At 43.2% G+C, this 20,206-nt stretch overlaps 1 protein-coding gene and 1 long non-coding RNA gene across 2 annotated transcripts; both read left to right on the forward strand.

The window, feature by feature from the left end:
• The first annotated feature begins 4,326 nt into the window (after positions 1-4,326).
• LOC130525947 (myosin-11-like) lies at positions 4,327-5,837 on the forward strand. The gene has a single exon (XM_057033263.1). It carries the CDS (start codon positions 4,327-4,329, stop codon positions 5,761-5,763), a length of 1,437 nt encoding a protein of 478 aa, XP_056889243.1. The 3' UTR covers positions 5,764-5,837.
• A 3,865-nt stretch (positions 5,838-9,702) lies between these two features.
• On the forward strand, positions 9,703-11,587 carry LOC130526175 (uncharacterized). The gene is made up of 3 exons (XR_008950668.1): positions 9,703-9,979; positions 10,696-11,021; positions 11,270-11,587. It is a non-coding gene; the product is annotated as an uncharacterized LOC130526175 (long non-coding RNA).
• The last annotated feature ends 8,619 nt before the right edge of the window (positions 11,588-20,206 follow it).

Here is a 20,206-nt window from a genome sequence, read left to right on the forward strand (position 1 = left end):
ATAAACGAATGGCAGGAAAATGCAAGAGATGATTCATAAAAAGCCACATCACCCGATGAAATCGGTCCCATTAATTACAAGATTTTAAGGTTAAACAGCCTGAGAGACAACCTCAAAGGAATGAGAGGCTTTGGAGGAGTCCATCCATCCAATAATATTCAGCCAGGCGGAGTTCTTTCACAGTTTGATATCCACTAGCTCTCTTCAGAGGCTAACGCATTTATTAATAATCATATTGATTTTTTTAAACTCAAATCTGGTGTGGGGAGACAAGCTTGACCTACACCCTCCGGCTCCTTAATCAGGTAGGAACAAAAGTACTTTGTGTCATCAGCCTTGTAATGTTGCCTGTACTTTTTTCATTCACCACATTAGAGATGTGGACAGTAAAGTACTCAGTCACATAAACCGTGCATTCCTAACGCTGCGCACAGTTCCACAAAGAACCAACGTAAGCGTAAAAGGCAGCGATAACCATACGAGCAATTCATGGGAATGCATCTGGGATATGTAGTCCTCAACACTGTAAAAGGTTGCACAAAAGACTGCAGGACATGAAAAAAGAACCAAATTAAAACAGTAACTGGTTGCTAAGGAAATCAACCTTTTATTTTTAAATAATGTCTGTGTGTCTTAAATTGCTCCCTGACTACCAGCGTTGGGTTCACCCCAATGGCTCTCTTTTACAAAGCATTAAAAGCCAAGAACACATTGTAATTTTTAGGCAACAGTCTCATCTTGCAATGCTTTCGGTAAATGTTTTGCAGTGGGCCGTTAATGTGCCGTGGCCATCTAGGTATTAATTTGCAAAGTTCATAATAAGATCACTCAGTGAGTTCCAAGCTGGCATCATTGGCAGGAATGTGTCCCACGCAGGGTCTGAAATGTGCCGCCGAATCTCTTCTTTTTTGTGGAAGCTGCTGATGTGCTCAATAATAAAGGTGTGCTATGTTGCTACACAAGCAGTAGGTATATTCAGCGTGCCGCTATTCTCCAGGGTCAGGCTCTGACAGTGCTGAAGACCTGCGTCGACCTGGGACAATGATTTTCATGGCGTGTGAAAGGGGCTTAAGAAGGCTACTAACAGTTTCTCTTAAAGTCACAGACTGCTGTTGGATCATTTAATTGTGCGTGACAGTCCCTTCAGCTTTATGATTCTACGAATTGCAGGGAAGAGACCAAATGTTACAGCCAGGAAGGAATGAAGACTTTGCTTATCTGCCCCCAAATTCTGCTCTTTTCTTAGCAACAAAAGACATAATCTAGGAAAATGATGATACTCTTTCTGGTGTAAGGTGGAGAAGATTAAACTCCCTGCAGGATCAGGCTCTAGGTGTGAAAGAGGTGTACAACAAGGGACCACGTTGGGCATCCATTTTTTAGGTCTCTTGCTGGGTTCAAAGGTCCTGATCCAGCATGGGCCTGTCCTCAGGTCCTGGAGCATTTATGCAACAAAGTGGGATGAGAACCCTCTAGGCCCTCAGAGACACCCACCACGCCAATATTAGTCCTTCTGTATCTGCTGCTGAGGTCTTTGCATTTTTATTTTAGGCATTTCACTACTGACAGCATGCTAATTGTGGGTTACAGCTCACTGATCATTGACACCCCACAGAGGTGTCTCAGGCCCACACACAGCGTGGCCATGTGCTTCCACCATGTGTTGAAAAAGTTCAATGGAACTTCAGTTCCTGTCTCGCTGCTGCCATTTTGGAATAAAGATTTGTGGCCAGGCCATCATTTTTATGAAGATATTGTCTTTAGAGAATCCATAAAGGATTGTAGTCGTGTTGTTAACAGCAGCAGAACCCCCTGATCTACAAGGTTCAGGACACGGAGAAGCATTGCAGGTAACCTTTCTGGTATCTTGTTTTTGCTGAGTATGAGGTGTATCAGCCAGAGGTGTCAAAAATAACTCCACAATGAAAAAGTAAAAATAAGTCAGATTGTCTCGGAGCCATGGGTCACCGTGCCCACTCACTGCGACGCTCCATAGCAACAATTCCTAATACCCCCCCTTATCTAAAGTTTTCCGCTAGGTATTCGGGGCCCTGATACAAATGTGTTTATTGTCTAATGTTAAGCTTAGATGGCTTTGATGTGTTGAAACAAAAAAGCTTTTATGTGACCAGGCTTTGATCATCTTTTTTCATTACATAGTTTCTCAACTGATGAGAGGCAATAATATTCATAGCAACTCACTGAATGTTGGGGAAAATTTTCAAAACAGCTTCAATGAATAATTTGGAAGAACAAAAAGTCTCTAATGAGACCAAGGGGACAAATCGATCACAAAATCTGAGCAGAGACCAATTCCTGGTCCACAGTCGTGAAACTGTACCTTGTGAGGACCAGGAGGGTGACGATAGCAAAAACAGAGATTCACTATCGGAGCCTCTTTCAGCCACTTCGGAGTCAAGCAGCAAGGAATCTCCTCAAGCAGAACTCTTCCTTGGATCTCCTGTCTTACATACGGGGAAAAGAACAGACCTACAAGAACTTGTGGAGTTTTGTAGGGGTGGAAACTATTTAGGATTCTTGGATAATATTATAAAATGTCATAATCCAAATAATGCTAGGTCACCTTCGCCTGGACTACAGTCTGTGTCTGCTGACCACTCTGAAAAAGAAAACACAGGCAATCTGGAAAGTGACTTAGATGGCATTCTATTCTCAACTACTGAAGGATCCCTGTCCTCTGGATGTCAGTCTCTGCATTCTGACTACTCTGAAAAAGAGGAGGAACACACTGATGACTTGGTGAATGCAGGACATAGTTCCTGTGTTCTTTTCTCTCCAAAACCTGGAATATTGGAAATGGAGGCCAAATATGAAATGGAAGAGTTTTGTCTGAGCAGTCATGATGATAATGCCAGTGATGAAGCTGGATGGGAAAACTTAAAACAAAAACCCTCCATTGATGGTGGATCCCCTTCACCCGAGCTTGAGTCAGACGAGTACAGCCTCTCTGAAAAAGAGCAGGAACACACTGATGACTTGGTGGCTGCAGGACATAGTTCCCGTGTTCTTTCCTCTCCAAAATCTGAAATATTGGAAATGGAGGCCAAATATGAAATGGAAGAGTTTTGTCTGAGCAGTCATGATGATAATTCCAGTGATGAAGCTGCATGGGAAAACTTAAAACAAAAACTCTCCATTGGCGGTGGATCCCCTTCACCCGAGCTTGAGTCAGACAAGTACAGCCTCTCTGAAAAAGAGCAGAAAGAGATAAATGAGCACTTGGCAGCAGCTTTGCAAAAACATCACTGCAATGTTCCCTTGGTTGCATCTTCTGAAGCAGCAAACTGTTCAGAATCCCAACTATTGGGGATGATAGAACAACTTAAACTAGAAAATAAAGTAGAGGAGGAGTTTGATCTGAGTGATAGTGACAACAATGATGATGGTGTAGACCGACCACATATTTTGGACAGTGCTTCTAACAGCAAAACCTCAACCCCTAATAGATCAGCTTCAGTTGGACTTGGGCCGGTATGTTTCAACCCCTCTGAGCAAGAGCAGGAACACAAGGACGATTTGACATCAGCCCCTGTAAATGATGACCGTAATGTTTCTTTTGTTGCCCCGTCTCAATCAGCATGCAGGACAGCGCCGTTCCGCCATCGGCCTGAGAAAACAGACAGCATCGCAAAAGTGGAGAGCTGGAAAGATCTGGACGCCTCACTGGAGAAAAATGATGAAGCGTCTCAGAGAACAACTGGAGACTATCTTTTACTGGCGGATTCCCCCAGTACATGTAATGAGTCAGCCTTAGAGGGAAGATTGTCTGTAACTACAAAGATAAAAAAAAAGAATCTGCAAGGGTCTGAGATCACAGATGAGTCTTCAGAGTTCTATGAGTCCTCCGAGTTTTCTGAGTTCTCGGAAAGCTCCACTAGTGCCACAGAGTTTTCCATTTACAAAGGTCAGCAGTCGGCCCTCTTCAAGAAGCTTAGTTCGATTTTGGACAGTGCAACTTTTCAGGAGCTGCTGCGTGTCATCAAAGCATACGTCATCTCCCTTCAGAAGAAAAAAGATCACTGTCAAAAACTGACAGCCAAATTTAGACAAGCAGAAAAGGAAAATGAAAAGATTAACAGACTTTTGAAGGACAGTAATTATGAATCCAGCTACCTCAAACAAATTATAAGAAATTTGGAAGTGCAGTACAATGTCAAAGTTAATAAGACTATTAATGATGAGTCAACTTACCAATCAATAAAGTTGGAAAACAATAAGCTAATCTTTAACTCCAGAAATCAGCAGAATTTGTTTCGGGAGCAGGTCTGTATCCAAAAAGAGATCAATGAAGAGAAGAACAGCTCCATGAAAGACTTGCAGAGGCAGTTGGCTGGCCTGAGGGAAGAACTGAAGCTGCCCCATGTGTACTGCAATGAAGAGAAAGCTCAGCAGCAGAATATTGAAATTTTGAAGGAGAAGCTTGAAGATACACACCACGATCTCATACTGAATGCCATGATCATGAAAGATGTCTGCAGCTATGATAACAAGACGCCCACCCTGAAATCTGATTTGGCTGCCATGGCTGCCTGTCTGGAAAATGAGCGGAAATCCCATGAGATGATTAAGAAAGAACTTGAGTCCACCCATCTTTGCCTGAGTGAAGCCAAAAAGGAGGCTGATCTCCTTCAAGACAAACACAGGCTGGAGACCCAGCGTCTCAAAGAGGAACTTAAGGAGAGCAAGGACCTCTTAAAGGAACTATCAGGAGCGGTGTCGCTTGGGAAAGACAAGGAAAATAATGTGAGCAGAATTTCAAAGGAGCTGAAGGAGACAACCTTGCAACTAGAGAAACTACAGTGTGAGAAAGATCAGGCAGTTGCCCGAAGCCAAGAACTACAGGCAAGTCTGCAGCAATGCAGGGAGCGGCTTAACCAAAAAAGTACTTATAACAAAACCAGTGAGCAGAAGATTCAAGACTTACAAGCAGAGAACAATAAATTAAAGACTAACTTCACGAAGGTGGAGCAAGAATTACAACAGGCACGCCAAAGCATTTCAGTGAACAAAGGCACTCTGAAGAACACCATCCGTCTCCAAAAAGCCATGATACAAGAAAAGGCTGAGCTGATCAAAAAATTAGACAAGCTGAAAAGAGAGCTTGATTCAGAAACTAAGAGAGCCAACCAAAACAAAGAAGAGAACGACTGGCTGGGTTTCCAGTTGAAGGAGGAACTGTTGAAAAACACCAGATATCAAAAGAAAACCTGGAAGTTGCACAGTCTAACAAAATCAACAAGTAAAATGTTGCAGGATCAGAGGATAAACGAAGCTGAAATGACAGAAATGAAAGAAATGGTGAGCAAGCTGCAAACTCAACTCACGAAGGAAAAGGCGCTGTACAGTCAGCTGGAAACACAGAGCAACCATCTTCAAGACGAACTGGACCGGCAGCTGAGGAGGAACAAAATGCTGAAGGATGAGCTTTATCTCCAGAGAACACGAAATGAGGCAGAGTTACAGACATTCCAACAGCAGCTGCAGGTGGAAAAACGACGCCTCCCGTCCCAAAGCGAAGCATTTGAGGAGAAACAAGCTTTCGAGGAGACAAAGGTGCAGCACGAGCAGGATCTGCAGAAAATGAAGAAGGAGCTGCTGATGTTGACTAAGTCCTACAAATCCTCGTGTGCCGATGCACAGCGATATCAAAAGCTCTACAATGACGAGACTCGCCACTCTATGGCGTTAGCAAGCCAATTACGGATGGCGCAGCTTCAGCTCCAGATGTCCAGCTATCCTTGAGTATGCTACCCAAGGCTACAAAGAGACAAAGAGATTTTATCCTCAGTATGTTTATATGTATTAAAATTTGCATGTTGGAGCTACTTTCAGTCTAGTTCTGTTCGGTTGCTTTTGTAATTGTTATCTTTATCATCTGGCTTCATCTTCATCTTCCATATTACCTTTACTGTTAGAGAAAAATGTGCTTATTATTCTAGCAGGAGTCCTAATAACATTTTTGTCTCTTGTATGGTCATTTAGTCAGCATAAAAACCTCCCCAACACCAACCAGAAGGTTTGACCCCTGTAGCCCGCAGGGAAGAAGAAACTTGAAGCCATTCAATTAAAACGAAACTGATAATTCACCCAATACACTGCAGCTGAAATGCAAGCCCAGCAGGAGCCGTCTGATTCTGGCAGCTCTCCTGAGGTCACTGAGACCTTGGCAGATGATGCTTTTGACGAGAATAAAGCCCGATGGGGGAAAGGGGGCATGGTGAGAGTGTTGGGTGCTGGAAAGAAGGATTGGCAAGAAACATGGCTGTTGTTTCAACATCTCTAAGATTGAGTATCGTGGCCACCCCTGTGCACTTTGAAAGCCACGGAAATTAAAGTTGAGCTGAAGAATTTATACTTTATACTTTTGGGAAAACGTGAAACTTATGACATTTGAAGTCATAAGATAACGTCCCAATAAAACAGACAAATTTCTGTGAAACCCCACAAAGGCATCCAGCAAATAAATGTAAGAAATGATTGAAAGTGGTCGTTCTGTTTATCTGGCTGTTATTTGGGTTGGTGAGACAATTGTCTTGTGGGTCAGCATGGGAGCCTGGCAAATGCCTTTAAACAGGAAGAAACCTAGAGCAGGACCAGGGAGACTGGGTACAGAGGAAGACAGAAGGAGAATGAAATTAGCTATGGTAATGACTAACTATAGAATTACTTACTATACACACTTTAAAAAGTAAGGATTTCAGCTTTATCAGTTTAAGTAGAGAGGGAGGTAGCCTTCCATCCCTGGACAGGGATCTGATAATATAGTTGGAGGAGGAGGGGGGGGGGGGGGGGGGGGGGGGGGGGGGGGTGATAGCTAAATGCTCAACCACCATAGCTACCTTGGGAATTACAAGCATAGCAGACTTTTGTGAGAACCATCTATTGAGATGATATGGTGCTATCAGCTTCTCCAGGTATGAGGGAGCTTGATTTTTGAGGGCCCAAGAGGAAGGACTTTCTTCCCAAACTGGTTTATGGCACTTGAGAATGAACTGACTGGTTTCCAGTGGCCTTCACACTCGCATCATAAATGTGTAGCGCACAAATTTGCAGCAACCGCGTGTCAAAGAGGACCAAAATCTGTGAGGAATGTTTCAAAAACCTTGATGAATTAAAGCCTTTCTGAGGGTCCAAACCAAAAGTGTTACAGTCGGTCATTTTGTCCATGGTTCTTAATACTTCATGAGAACCTCGGGTGCTGAGCCCTTGCAGTAGGGCCCTCCTATGGCTGCGCACACAGCGTCCAATCCGAACTTCTGACCAGTCACAAAGTAGATCAAGGACACCACATGACAAGAAAGTTCTGCTGGGATGATGTGTTAAGGACTCGAGAACAAACTTTGAGAACTATGAAACCAGGGCTGTGAAAACAAAAGAGCATAGATTTTTCTGGAAACCCCGGGAGCAAAAAACATTTGTCACCTTTTGAGCGAGGGTTGATGAAGGCATGGGTGAGGGTTGCTGTAATTGATGAGCAGCGTCTGGAGAGTTACAAGAAGGCAGATTTGGTGAAATATTTGATGCGAGACCAGACCATTAATCTAGGAATGATGACAACGTTTTAACACGTCTCTGTATACGTGACTTATACAATAAAAACATGGTCCAATAGTGAGATTTCTTAAACAGGGGAAACACGAATCTTTCGTTTCCTTTTCCAGTAACTTAAAAATGTGCAGTGATTCGTGAATTAATGCCTCCATCGATAACTGACCAACCCCATACGGATCCCACACAGCTGAAATCATGGATTTGCTGCCAGACTATAAATGAGCACTTGCCCTTTGACACTGCTGAAGCAAGTGCTCAGAAGCAGCAGCATCATTGACGCGATGGAGAGAAATCCTAGAAGTTTGCTGGTTGTTCGTTGTGGAGATGGCGACAGCACGAGCACAAGAAATCAGTTTAATTCAATACAGGGTGGCGACTGGACTGTTTTTCATCTGACTCCTATGAGAAGGATCTTTACAGAGAGAAACACAGTTCACTTAATTGAAACACTTGTAAACTGAGGAGGGAAGGAAACAGAAAATAGGAGGTAAGAGGAAATAAGACCTTTCTCTTCCTAAATGTCATTTCATGGAGCCCACACTGAGTCTGTCAAAGTCTGGAAAATCAATATGACTCTCCCACTCTCATTCCCTTTCTCACTCTTTTGGGAAAAGGGTAATCTGAACCATTAAATCAACGTTGACAGAGCAAGTGTAACAGAGTCACGCTGAATGTTACAGTCCACCGAAGGCCCATTAGAGCCACATCATATATGCCGGAGGGGGCGTAACCTTCGTACAACCAATAACCTGGAAAGGATTCTTTGTCACTGCTTATTTAGAACACCTGAGTCCAGATGTTTTAAATAGTACATACACTGTGAAGGCAGTAATAGTAAAAGGTTACATAGAAAGTTGCTTCATGATTAAAGACTATTGGCCTTGATCCTTTAGACGTCCCTCCGGAATCTACTCATCTGTCTCATGTCCCATTATAAACACTTCCTGAAATTTTCATTGAAATCCATTTATAACCTCTCGACAGAGAAATACAGACTAATAAACGCTATCCCATGACCTCCAAATTGGGAAGAGTAGGAAAATGTACAGTTTTCACCAGGAAGAGTTGAATGAAACATATTTACAGATATAGAATATTTGATCATAAACAGTTAAAGATGATTAATATCTAACTGTTGGCACATGCACACATATTATCGATATTTTATTATATCAGTATGATACAAACACCAATTGTACATCTAATTTACTGATCACACATTTCTACATAGGTGTTATTTGTCAAACACATTTTAAATGTAAATTGCCATATGTATCAATTTTCTACCCTAAACGTTGATCATCATCCCGTTACCCCATCAGCTATTTCTACGGAGCAGTGGGCAGGCTCTGAAAAAAACATGGTGATATGAGAGCAGACATTGCAGGAAAGTCGAAGAGATGAGAAAATATTGAGTGCTTTAAAAATCTTTTGATATGTCATTTTTCTTACATTTGCATCCATCGCTTGGGCCTTTCAGCACGGATGTTGATGGAGTCACACTCTCAGACTGCTGAAATGTGGCCCACAGGCTAAAGGTGGATTGTCTAGCTGAAAAGTGAATATAAGCGGTAAGGAGGAGGATGGGAGAGAGTCTAAAGACTAGTCAGATCAATGACTGGCAGGGTCTCCTTCCCTAGAGGATGGAGGAAGCAGTAAAATGATGGGTCTACCAGAGAGGTTATTGGTAATCTGTTAGCAAGGCTGCCAGGAGGACGGAAATAGCAGGCATACTAAAAAAGAGGCTTCAGAGACAAGAAAAAAAATCTACATATCCCAGGATATCTGATAATGAGAAGGATGTGTGAAGTGGGTGGTGGAGATGATGAGGAGTCAACAATCGACAAAAAGACCAGAGAGAGGCAGCAACATGGGCCGGAATATCAGGTAGTTTACGGATTCAAGGAAGTCCAGGTACGAATGCTCCAAAACTGGGAATTGGGAATAAAACCTTGAAATAAGAGAGGGTGCTTTCATTGATTACTGAAGTCGCACAGCTAAATCAATATGGTCCTCCTCTAACAGAGGAGAGCACTTTTCACCTCGTCTCAGTGAAACAGCCTTGCCATATTCTCAGCTCTCCGTTAGCGACAAGTGCAGCTAACCGTTGTGCTTTAAGGGTTTCGGGCAATGACAAAGTTCCCCTGAAAACAACTCAACAACAAAACAACCAGAGCTGCATGTTTCCTGTAATTGTTGGTCTGCTGGTTTGCTCTGGAGGAAGTTAAGAGCAGTGACACATCCAAGTTCCTTCTCCTGTTTGGGCATTGGGAGTGCATACTAGCATGCCTTTCATTTTCTCTGTTTGATACACAGGCAGATGTGAAACAATTCTGAATTTCACCTCGTCCTACAGCTGCAGTAATCCCCACCCCCGGAAATTCAAGATAAGACCATCAGAAATAGGGTGGGTAAGCTTTCACATGAACTGCTGTGATCATGTCATGTTATGCCAACCTTTACTCTTTCACAGATGGTTGGGCTCCCTGAGTTTTCTCGAAAAATGGTTTCCTAGACAAAGTATTGATCCCGTCATGTTTTCCAATTTTTCCAAAGGCCTTGCTAAACAGAGAACAGATTAAAAAAAATGCAGAGAAAATGTCGTCTCGCACTCCCAACAAGGAATCATTTTCTCTCTAACTGATGAGGAGGCAGCATATTTCACTTCCACATGGCCTTGGAGTTATTATTTTTAACGGAGGGTATTCTATCACTGTCACCAACACAGTGTGAATTAACTGTTGAAATGGTGCCATGCGAGCCAATCTATGGGCTGCAAATGACATTTTCTTAACCCAAGGACCTTAATCAAAAGCAACAACGTGGCGCTCCCCTTCCAACAGTATTTAAGCAGTGCCAACAGGTGCAGGCCGACGCCAGTTTGGAACGTCAGCGGCTGCGGCTGCTCAACTAGGATGAGAGTCGACAGGAAGCAGTTGTGATTTTCTTTTTCCGCCCTCTGACAATGCAAATTAAATACCCTTCAAAAAGAGGTGCATTCACTGCCGTGCTCGCTCTCCTCTTAGGAACTTTTCCAACAATTTTGTTAAAAATACCATTACTTTTTCTAAACTCTGGCATGTTTACAGACAAGTGTTGCAGCGGTTAACTCTGTCTCCTCAGTCTCACAGCAGGAAGGTTCTCAGCTCGTATCAAATGGGGGCCAGAGTCACTTTCATCTGGAATTTGCATGTTCTGCCTATGTCTCCAAGGCTTCCTCCCACAGTCACATGGCATACATTTGGTGAAAGACAACCTAAAAAGGACCTTGAGGGTAAGTAGATGTTTGCACTTATATATATGCTTGTACTGCAAAGTGCTGGGGGCGTTTCTGGGGTGCACCGCACCTCTCACCAGTAACAGCAGCGATAGGCCCGAGCCCCTTCGATATCCAGCTAAAGGATATAGTGGGAGGAGATGGATTGGGTGAACGGAGCTTTTACTCTTAGGTGGGTAGAACATTGAGCATTGATCTTCTATTCCCAGCAAGTAACTTGAAATGTAATTATGTGCATAATTAACTACGGTAAACACTTAATTGACAACATTCCGTCTAAGCCTCTAAATGAACAACTTTCACACCAGACAAATTCTTGTGTCAAATATGATAAGTTGTGTTAAGTGGAATTAGGGGGAAAAAAATGTTGCTCATGAATAAAATCTAATTACCCCTTCTTAAAGCTTTTTATATTTACAGCAGGCGGGAAATGACATGACTGAAGACCTTGGGAAATAATAGAAAGGCAAAGCAGATGTGGAAGTCAGCAACCCGTGCACACAGCTATAATTTGATTCTTGAATGTTTGAAAGAATGCTGTAATTAAGGCAAAACCAAGAATTAATTATGGGTTTACATATGTACACTGATGCACCATTACCTTTAAATAAAGTATATGTTGAATTAACGATAGCAAGAAGGAAATCTTACTATTAACTTGCTGTCCAGTAGCTGATATTGGGAGTGTTTCTGAATAGAAACAAAGCTCCCAGGGAGCACTCCTTTTTCCACATTGTGACACATGTAATATAGCGTATATGCAGTAGAAATACAAGGTTACGTAACACAATAGGTTATGATAAAAACCATTTATGATCAAAGCACCTCTGCTCTTTTTGGAAGATCAAGGATTCAAGTCCCCCTGGAATCCAGAATATCATTAAATTTAACCATGACCACGACCAGTTTCTGAACGTTTCATTAATCTGTATATTAGATGGACGGATGCAGGCTGTCAGTCTTGACCTGTAGGCTCCCTACCGAGCAACGTCTGAGCAAAAGACTGAACCTTGTTACACTTCAGCTGCTGCACTGGGATCCCACCTGCCCAGTTCCTGCTGTTTCTTCCTAATCAAGGTCATGATGTGTGATGAGGTCCATCCCTGAGATCAGGCAGGAATAGAGTCTGGACAGGCCGCTGCTCCACTGCTATACACACATCAGTCTCACCTTGGTGTCTAATCAACCTAATGTGGGCTGTGGCCGGAGACCAGAGGACCTGGGGAAAGGCCTCGCAGGCGTAAGTAGAACATGCAAACGAAAAATGGTACTTTTAGCAGTGTTTGTCACTTCCAAGTGTATATTAAGGCTGCAGGAGAGCAGGTATGGCCAGCTCATCTGGGTCACTACTGCAGTTATGCTTGGAACATTAGGAGCTGCACCTTCATGAGCTTCTCAACAACTGAAGCTGTTTTTTTTCCCTTTGCCCTGATATCTGTTTCTGTGTCTGTAGCAACGAATTTCACTTCAAATTTCAAGCACTCCAAATTTGATGCCACATTTCTTCTACAGGGTACTAAATTGACCCATCTCAGGTTTTTGTCCTCTGAAAAGAGCAATGGGACGTTCAGAATCATAGTTGCTGTGACTCACAAACACACTGACGTGCAGTAAAAGAGGACATGAAGCTTTTAAAAAATGTTTATATGGGTTTTTCGTCACGGCAAGGATACATTGTTTGGAAGCCTTGGGGCAGCCAGTGCGAAGGCTCCGTCTCCTATTTGCTTTAGCCTCAAACGAGGAACTGCAAAAAAGGATTTATGTGCAGATTTTACTGGCAATATTTTGAGAAATTCACGGAGGTAGGAAGGAGCTTTACAAGTAAACAATCAAACTTCAAAATACAATAGAAAACTGTATGTGGGACAGAATATCAGGAACTGAACACTTTTTACCAAAAATATCCAATATATGATGGTACACAGTGCAAGTGGATACAGAGAAATGGCCTGAAGGCTAAAGCCTTGGAGTAATCCATGTGGAAGGGTAGAGGAAGATAACATACTTGACATATTTATGCATTTCATTGGTCGATATGTATTTCAAAAAGACCCAACAGAAATATGTAGGAGGAACTATAGCCACAGGGTGGTGCAGATCATTTCACAGCATAGGGTCTTGCCTAGGGTCCAGAGCACCACAGTACCTACGATATCGATCAGGCACACAGCTATAACTCCACCCTAATACTCTGTCTCAGCAAGAGATGAGGTGAGGTACACTCAAACGGCATCTGCAGCTGTGGCGGTCGTCACTTTTCCGGCTTGTTAGTACACTTCATTTTTGTGGTAACCACAACATGCCCTTTTACTTTTCTCATACCTTAAACTGAACTCTGAGGTGACCCTTCACTGAATATTCCTTCTCAGTGGTACAAATTGAGCCCTTGTAGTACTAAGCATTGCTCTCTCTCTTCCTCTCTCTCGCTTTGGCCTTGACTGAGGGGGTAAATAATTGATGCCCCTCTCCTTGCACTGTAAGAAATTTATGAATACACGGAGCAGAGGGGTGGCTGTATATTTCTCCCAAACTTTTCAGTATTCCTCCTCAGACTTATCCGTCTATCCACACCAAGGTCAAAATAGGTGTATATTTTATAAAGATGAATCACTTCGGCAAGAGCCGGCTCGCGCTACCACGCTAGGATGCTGGCTGGTTACACCCAGGCCTGGGGCACCCGTTCCTCGGTGTGTATTCTCCTGTGTTTATGAGTGTGCAGACATTCTGTTGAGCACAAAATATGAAACGTCACTACCTGATTTATTCTCCAAAACATCAAAACCTTTTACCAGGTGGAGCGCACGCCAATATAAATAAATCATTGATTTTTTTACCAAGGATCTCGGTGGAAGTCTCCACAGGAAGCACTGGTGACTTTCAAGAGGGAAAATTTTGGTTTTGGTAGTTTGGTTCACGGTGGATGAATATTCCATCCAATTAATATGACGTTTGGGGGAAAAATTCTGATTCCATCTTCTAAATTATATCTCTAAAGCATGGCCGCATGGTTTTCAATCCCAACTGGTGAAAGGCAGGGAATTATGGATCTTCCCATGGTGCTATCTGCTCACATCTGTCAGCAAGTGGGGGGATTTTAAGCAAAATATTGCCCATGAGGATAAAGAAACTCCGGGCTACTCTTAGTGTCAGTTGTGCGTGATTAGTTTTTCCTGTCCGTGTGTGAGGAGAGTGTGAGTGTGAGAGAGCCTCAAGAAAGAGCTGAGATACTTGGTCAAGTATAAATTCTAAAGCACAATAAGTCAATGACCTGCAGTTGCAGAGGTCAAAAGTTGATTTGTTGATTGGAAGGCTGACTGAATAGCTTTTAGGTAAATCAAATGATTTAAGTCTCAGGGAGAAGTAAAATACATCTTACATGCAAACTTAAAGCTGCTGTCCAGCATTTATTCTCTGTGTGTTGAATTTCCCAGACATGGTAAAGGACTTCAGGATGAGCTTTTTATGCCGTTACCACAGCAGACTGAAATTATTCCAACTTTGTGCCGAGTCACCACTGGCCTAATGATGGCCTGATGATGTGATGGTGATGATGACGATGATGGTGATGATGATGATCCATCAAAATAAAGAAGTAAAGAAAAAAGCAGAAGCTGTCAAGTAAATAAAGGTGCTTTTCTTAAAGTATTGTGGTTCAAATAAACATTTTAAGAATGAATTTTCGGGGTAATTTGTGTGGTTGAATATGTCACAGTAGAGGTGCAGCTGGGCTACAGCGAATTTCTTAAAACTTCAACATTTCCAGAACTTTTTGGCGTGTCCCCTACATTTAGCTTCAGGAGCTTTTTCAGCCTATTGATTTGAGCGTTTCCAATAGTTGTGCTGAATGACTTGTACTGCACAAATTCCACCCGGTCCTCTTCTTCCACTCCCTTCTCGTAGCTTCTCTTTTTGTTCGTTCCATTTTCCAAATGATCAAAACAAAGCAAAGCTTGCAGAAATCTTACATTTATCAGGAAACCTCTGGACCTGAACTGCACATGAGAGCTTGGTGAATCATGATGCAATCTATATTTGATAGCCTCCAAATTCTTACGTCTCATTTGTTGGGTTGCTTTTTATTACCGTCATTTAGTCCAAGGTGGCAGACGTTCGGCTGCTAGCATGATATCGGTGCTATATCGTCACGGCTTCCACGATCAATCGTGCGCAACACTTGTGTGTAATTTGACTGCATCTAACAATTTTCTGGCAGTTCAATTTTAGGTTTAGCTTTTCCAACCTCCGTTTATGTACTTTCCAGATGATCAATTGTTCAGTCTGTCCTGTTTGGGAAAGCCAGTTAATTCATCACGTTTCAGGTGATGTCGGGTGAAATTATCACAGGGATCGCTTGTATTTCTGTGGTGTTTTACCTTGGCATTGCAAATCTTGCAATTGGATTTGGGTTTATCCAGCGTCTTTGTCTCCTCATTCTGTTTGAATCCAAGATAAGGCCTTACATCAGCCTTCAGACCTGACGGCGAGTTGATTATCTGCTCCTGTCATCTTGTTTGTTGTTATTTTGATCGACCGTCTCATGTTGACAAGTCTCTTCTTCTATTTATAATGGACAGTTGATTTTTTTTTTTTAAACCCAGCCCTTACTGTTTATAAAATCCATAAAATGTAGGCTTTGTACCCTTAGGCTGGTAGATATATGGGCTGTTTTGGGGCTGTTTTTTCACCCTTCCTTATCTTATGTCTTATTAAATTATCCTATAAGATTAACTTGAGGTCTTGAGTTCTGAAAACATTCGGGGTCAACAATTGTAAATATTAAACTGGTCCAGTCTGACCAAAAATCTTTGTGTGTAGGGAAAGTCGACGACTCCCGAGTCACAACTCTATGAATCATGACAGACCAGAATGTGGCCGACCAGGAAGCAGGTGACTGAGCAACTAGGAAGCGGGAGCACATAAAGGAAGCATGGCTGACCTGAAGAAGCCTCGTGAAAGGTTTAAGTTCGGGATTATTCTCTTAAATATAGGCCACCGTCGCTGCCTCTGTTCAACGTCCTCTTCCATGTTGCGTTTTCCAATTGTTGTTATGTTTCTTCTTTATTTTTGTGTGATCGCGTGTGATCACAGCAGATTCCTGGCTCGGAGGACGGGATTCTGGATCGACGGTGAGACAGAATCTCAGAATCTTGGTGTGTGGTGGGCTGTGTTGAGATTATGGTAGCGCACCACCCACAGCAGCATCAGAACTGCTCAGGGTCTGATTATTTACCTTCATATGTCTTCTAACGCATAAAAAATCTCTTAAGATTGAGAAAATCCTCATGTGTGAACTGTGCTTTACAAACCTGCGCAAACAAGGAGAACCCCCAAATTTTCTGCCTCGTGCACAGAGCAGCACCACTTTAGCAGTGAATCAAACCACTGTGAGACAATTGAAGGTGGGATTTGGAGGGGATTTAGAGGGGTACAGGGATTACGGACCCCCGGGAATATTTACCTTATTTGCTGAGGATCTAACATTTGTATTCATTGGTATTGGTAGGATAAAAAGATGAAAAACACATATTTTGCACCCAATTCCATGTCTGTGTGTCTCTGTTTGTGTGTGTGAGTGTACAAAATGCTTGATTTAACAGGATCATGCAAATACAGTAGACGCTGAAAAACGTCCAAGCTTTTAAATTACCATTCTTTGTGTCATACTAAGGCTGTGTTGTTAGTAAGTCAGGGGTTACTTGCACTGTTTATGTCGAGCTGATTAACCTGTCAAACACCAGCGCATTTTAATTCAGTTAATCCTGGGAAAATTCACTGCAAACAAGTGGATTTTTCACACACACACACACACACACTCACACACACACACACTCAGATACAACAGAATGAGTAACTGGTAATTATCTTACAACAGAAACAACACTCTTTTCTCATTAGCTCCCTCTGAGCACCGTTGTTGTGCCCACGTGTCCAAAATACCCACGGAGACGTCACATTATGCCACACGTAGAGCACCCTCAGCCCATTATGCTTCTCTTCACACACAAAACGCCTCCAACAGCTCAGCTCCTCACCTCTGCAGTCCAAGGCCAGAATTGCCGAGGCTAATCAGAGATTGAGAAGGTTCTTTTAATAAATGTCAAACTGTCTTCAGATAGAATCAGATGTCCAAACACTCTAAAGTGTCCAAATCTGGTGTTCTGCTCCCCTACTAATAAGCCTTTGATTAAATATTTGCCTGTTTTCTGAAGTGTAAACAAAACGGACCCCTGGGGTTAATCCGTGCCTCTGAGCGGGTCTGCTGAGCTCGCTCAAGCTGCCCGACAGCGCCGCTCCTCCATTTGGTTCTGGCCCTGAAAAAGAAACGGTTGTTGTTTGGATTCTTTTTGAACATTTGGAGTCAAAGTAAGGCCTGGTCTTGTCATTAAAGCCCGGCTTACTCAACTATAACAGCATTCCATTAACTTTATCTTAATTACTTCCCTCCGTGTCCACTGTAACCTTGAGGTTTTGCACAGCAAATAGACGTTTACAAGAACCGCTGCTTTACAGCATTTATGTGGAGAAAAATCTGCTTTTTTTCATCTCACCCGCAAACTTTTTATCTGCTCCTTTGTTTCTTTCTTTAGTGTTTGTAAAATATATGAATTATTCATTTAGCAGAATTGCATTGCATGGCTGTTGAGTCATACGGAGTAAAAAAAAATAAAAAGACGGGTTCATATGAAGTATATCAGTCCGAATTAATATGAGAATAGCTGGAATCTTGTTTCAGCTGTGTGGAAGTGCTCTCTATTTCTCAATTCCCTGACTTTTGATTGCTGTTTTGAAGAAGTTTATATCATCAATTATTCATCCCATCATTCCTTTTCTATCGCTCCGTTTCTGCCTGCCTCCCCCACCCTACTTTTCATGCGTGAATATCCTTCCACCTGACTAAGCGTGCTGTCAGTCAGCTCACACCCTGTCTGGGTGGAGATAAATACATAAACTGTGCGCACTTATGCCTGGCTTCATGTGCCAGTCCCATTTCAGTATCCATCACTTACCTGCCCTTTTTTGTACTTTTATTCAATTAAGCCCAGTTATCTGCTGGAACTTCTGCACGTTTGAGGTGGATTTTCTTCCACTACTGGCTGGAAATGAAATGCAGATTAATCCACAATCAGTGTCATGAGGACAGGGTGGAGGACAGGCTCGGCTTTATTTTCCTCTGATGAAGATAATTTTTTCAGAGCACCGGTTATATCTGCAAATGGATTTTCAGTGTGAGGTGATGACATTTACATTAGGGAAAATTATAAGGCTGATGCTAATTTAGAGGTTTAGTAGAGAAGGAGTTAAAGGAAGGATGTTTATATTTAATTTAAGCAATTCTCTCCTCTCCTCTCCTCTTCTATCCTCCCTCCCTCTCCCCTCCCCTCCGCTCCCCCTCCCCTCCCCTCCCCTCCCCCCTCCCCTCCCCTCCCCTCCTCTCCTCTCCTCTCCTCTCCTCTCTCTCCTCTCCTCTCCTCTCCTCTCCTCTCCTCCTCCTCTCCTCCCCTCCCCTCTCCTCTCCTCTTCCTCTCCTCTCCTCTCCTCTCCTCTCCTCCCCTCCCCTCCCCTCCCTCTCCCTCTCCTCCCCTCCCCTCCCCTCTCCCTCCCTCTCCTCTCCTCTCTCCTCCTCTCTCCTCTCCTCTCCTCTCCTCTCCTCTCCTCTCCTCTCCTCTCCTCCCCTCCCCTCCTCCTCCCCTCTCCTCTCCTCTCCTCTCCTCTCCTCTCCTCTCCTCTCCTCTCCTCCTGCTGGTGTGGTTCTGTGAACCCGCTGCTCTCAGAGACGGCCCGGGTCTATTACCAACACGATCTCTGGGAACATTGCAGCAGATTGTAAATAATTTCTTTCTCTTTTTTATAATCCCTTCCCCAGTTCTCTGTGTGAGTATTGCTTTTTTGTGGCATCACCAACAGCTTCAAGCCAAATGTGAATAAATTATGGAACACACCTCAGGACACATGTTGATTGAGAAGCTCAGAGACAACAACAGAAACGGAATGTGTTGCATATTCCAAATGAAGACTGGGAATGATTGAGTACTTGGGAACGGGATGACGCTCGCTGATGCTAACAGTGCACTAAGTGAGAGTGTGTGTGTGTGTGTGTGTGTGTGTGTGTGTGTGGGGGGGGGGGGGGGGGTGAAAAGGACAAAGTGGAAAACATAAGGAGGCAGTTAGTCTGCCAACATTCAGCTGTTAAAGAGAAGGGAGACTTTCTGGGATGCGTACTCCTTTCTCCATCCAACCCTACACCACAACGCACCTCACATGTGTGTTAAGTGCTCGCACAAATTATAGTCTCTGAAAAAACACACACCTTTGAATGAGATTTGTAGATGCTTGTAGATCTCTGGAGATGCTAATTTCCCTGGTGGACACCCCCTAAAGGGATCAATAAAGTACTCTTGAATTTTGAATCTTGAATCTTGAGTGAGGGTGAGGTAGGTGAGCAGGGTGAGGACGGTTGGGTTGGGTTGTCAGGTAGCACGGCACCCAAAACGCCAATTTCATATTCACTTTCAATAAAAGGGGGGAAATTGTCATTAGATATGTAGATACATCTGTTGTTTGCATTATTGAGCAGCACACCGACACATTGGTGCATGGCTAAAAATGTCCACCATGCACAGGAGCTGCAGCATATTTGTGGGAACACCAAAAACCGGACCCAGAATACACACACGGACACGTTGGGAGGTTTAAGGAGTTTCTTAGCAAAACTAACGCAAAAGCACAACAATGGCTGGAGGCTGTGGTTGAAACAGACTGGAGCTGAAGGAGGCTGGACCAGGGGGTGGCCGAGGCTGGGGGGGGGGCTGGGTGTGGTCAGCCCTGCCCGTCCGGGATCAACAGGAAAAACACAGACTGCATCATCCCAACATCAGGCACATGACCACGGGTCAGCAACACAGATGCCAATTTAGCATATTCACACATGCTCAGTTATTTACCCTGTAAGGCCTAAACCATGAAAGCAAATATCAGTTGTCACGTACGAATATAATATGTATCATTTTGTGCAATTTATTGCTCGCGTCAAAGGAGACAAAAACACATCCCACGGGTGATTTCGATTAAGAACGGAAAATAGACCCTGCTATCACACTTAAACCTATATCAGGGTTTACTTAAAGGACCAAAGGAATATATATCTGCCGCTCTCTGGAGACTAGCAGCATTTTCAAACAGGAAGGCGCCTTGAACACCAAACACTGTTTCACTGATTTATCATCAAACCGTCACGCATTTGCCTTCCCAGCTTTAAAAGGGAGAAGCATTCATTTCAAGCATTGCAGGTAATTGGGATTCAACCCCCCCCCCCCCATACCTATGCCTTACACTCCTCATACTGTATCTCAGCACCGT

This window comes from Takifugu flavidus, chromosome 5 (assembly GCF_003711565.1).
Source record: "Takifugu flavidus isolate HTHZ2018 chromosome 5, ASM371156v2, whole genome shotgun sequence".
Classification (NCBI taxonomy): Eukaryota; Metazoa; Chordata; class Actinopteri; order Tetraodontiformes; family Tetraodontidae; genus Takifugu; species Takifugu flavidus.

Bases quoted from the DNA above. Each gene is read 5' to 3' on its own strand.
- LOC130525947 (XM_057033263.1), top strand. From the start codon at position 4,327: ATGAAAGACTTGCAGAGGCAGTTGGCTGGCCTGAGGGAAGAACTGAAG.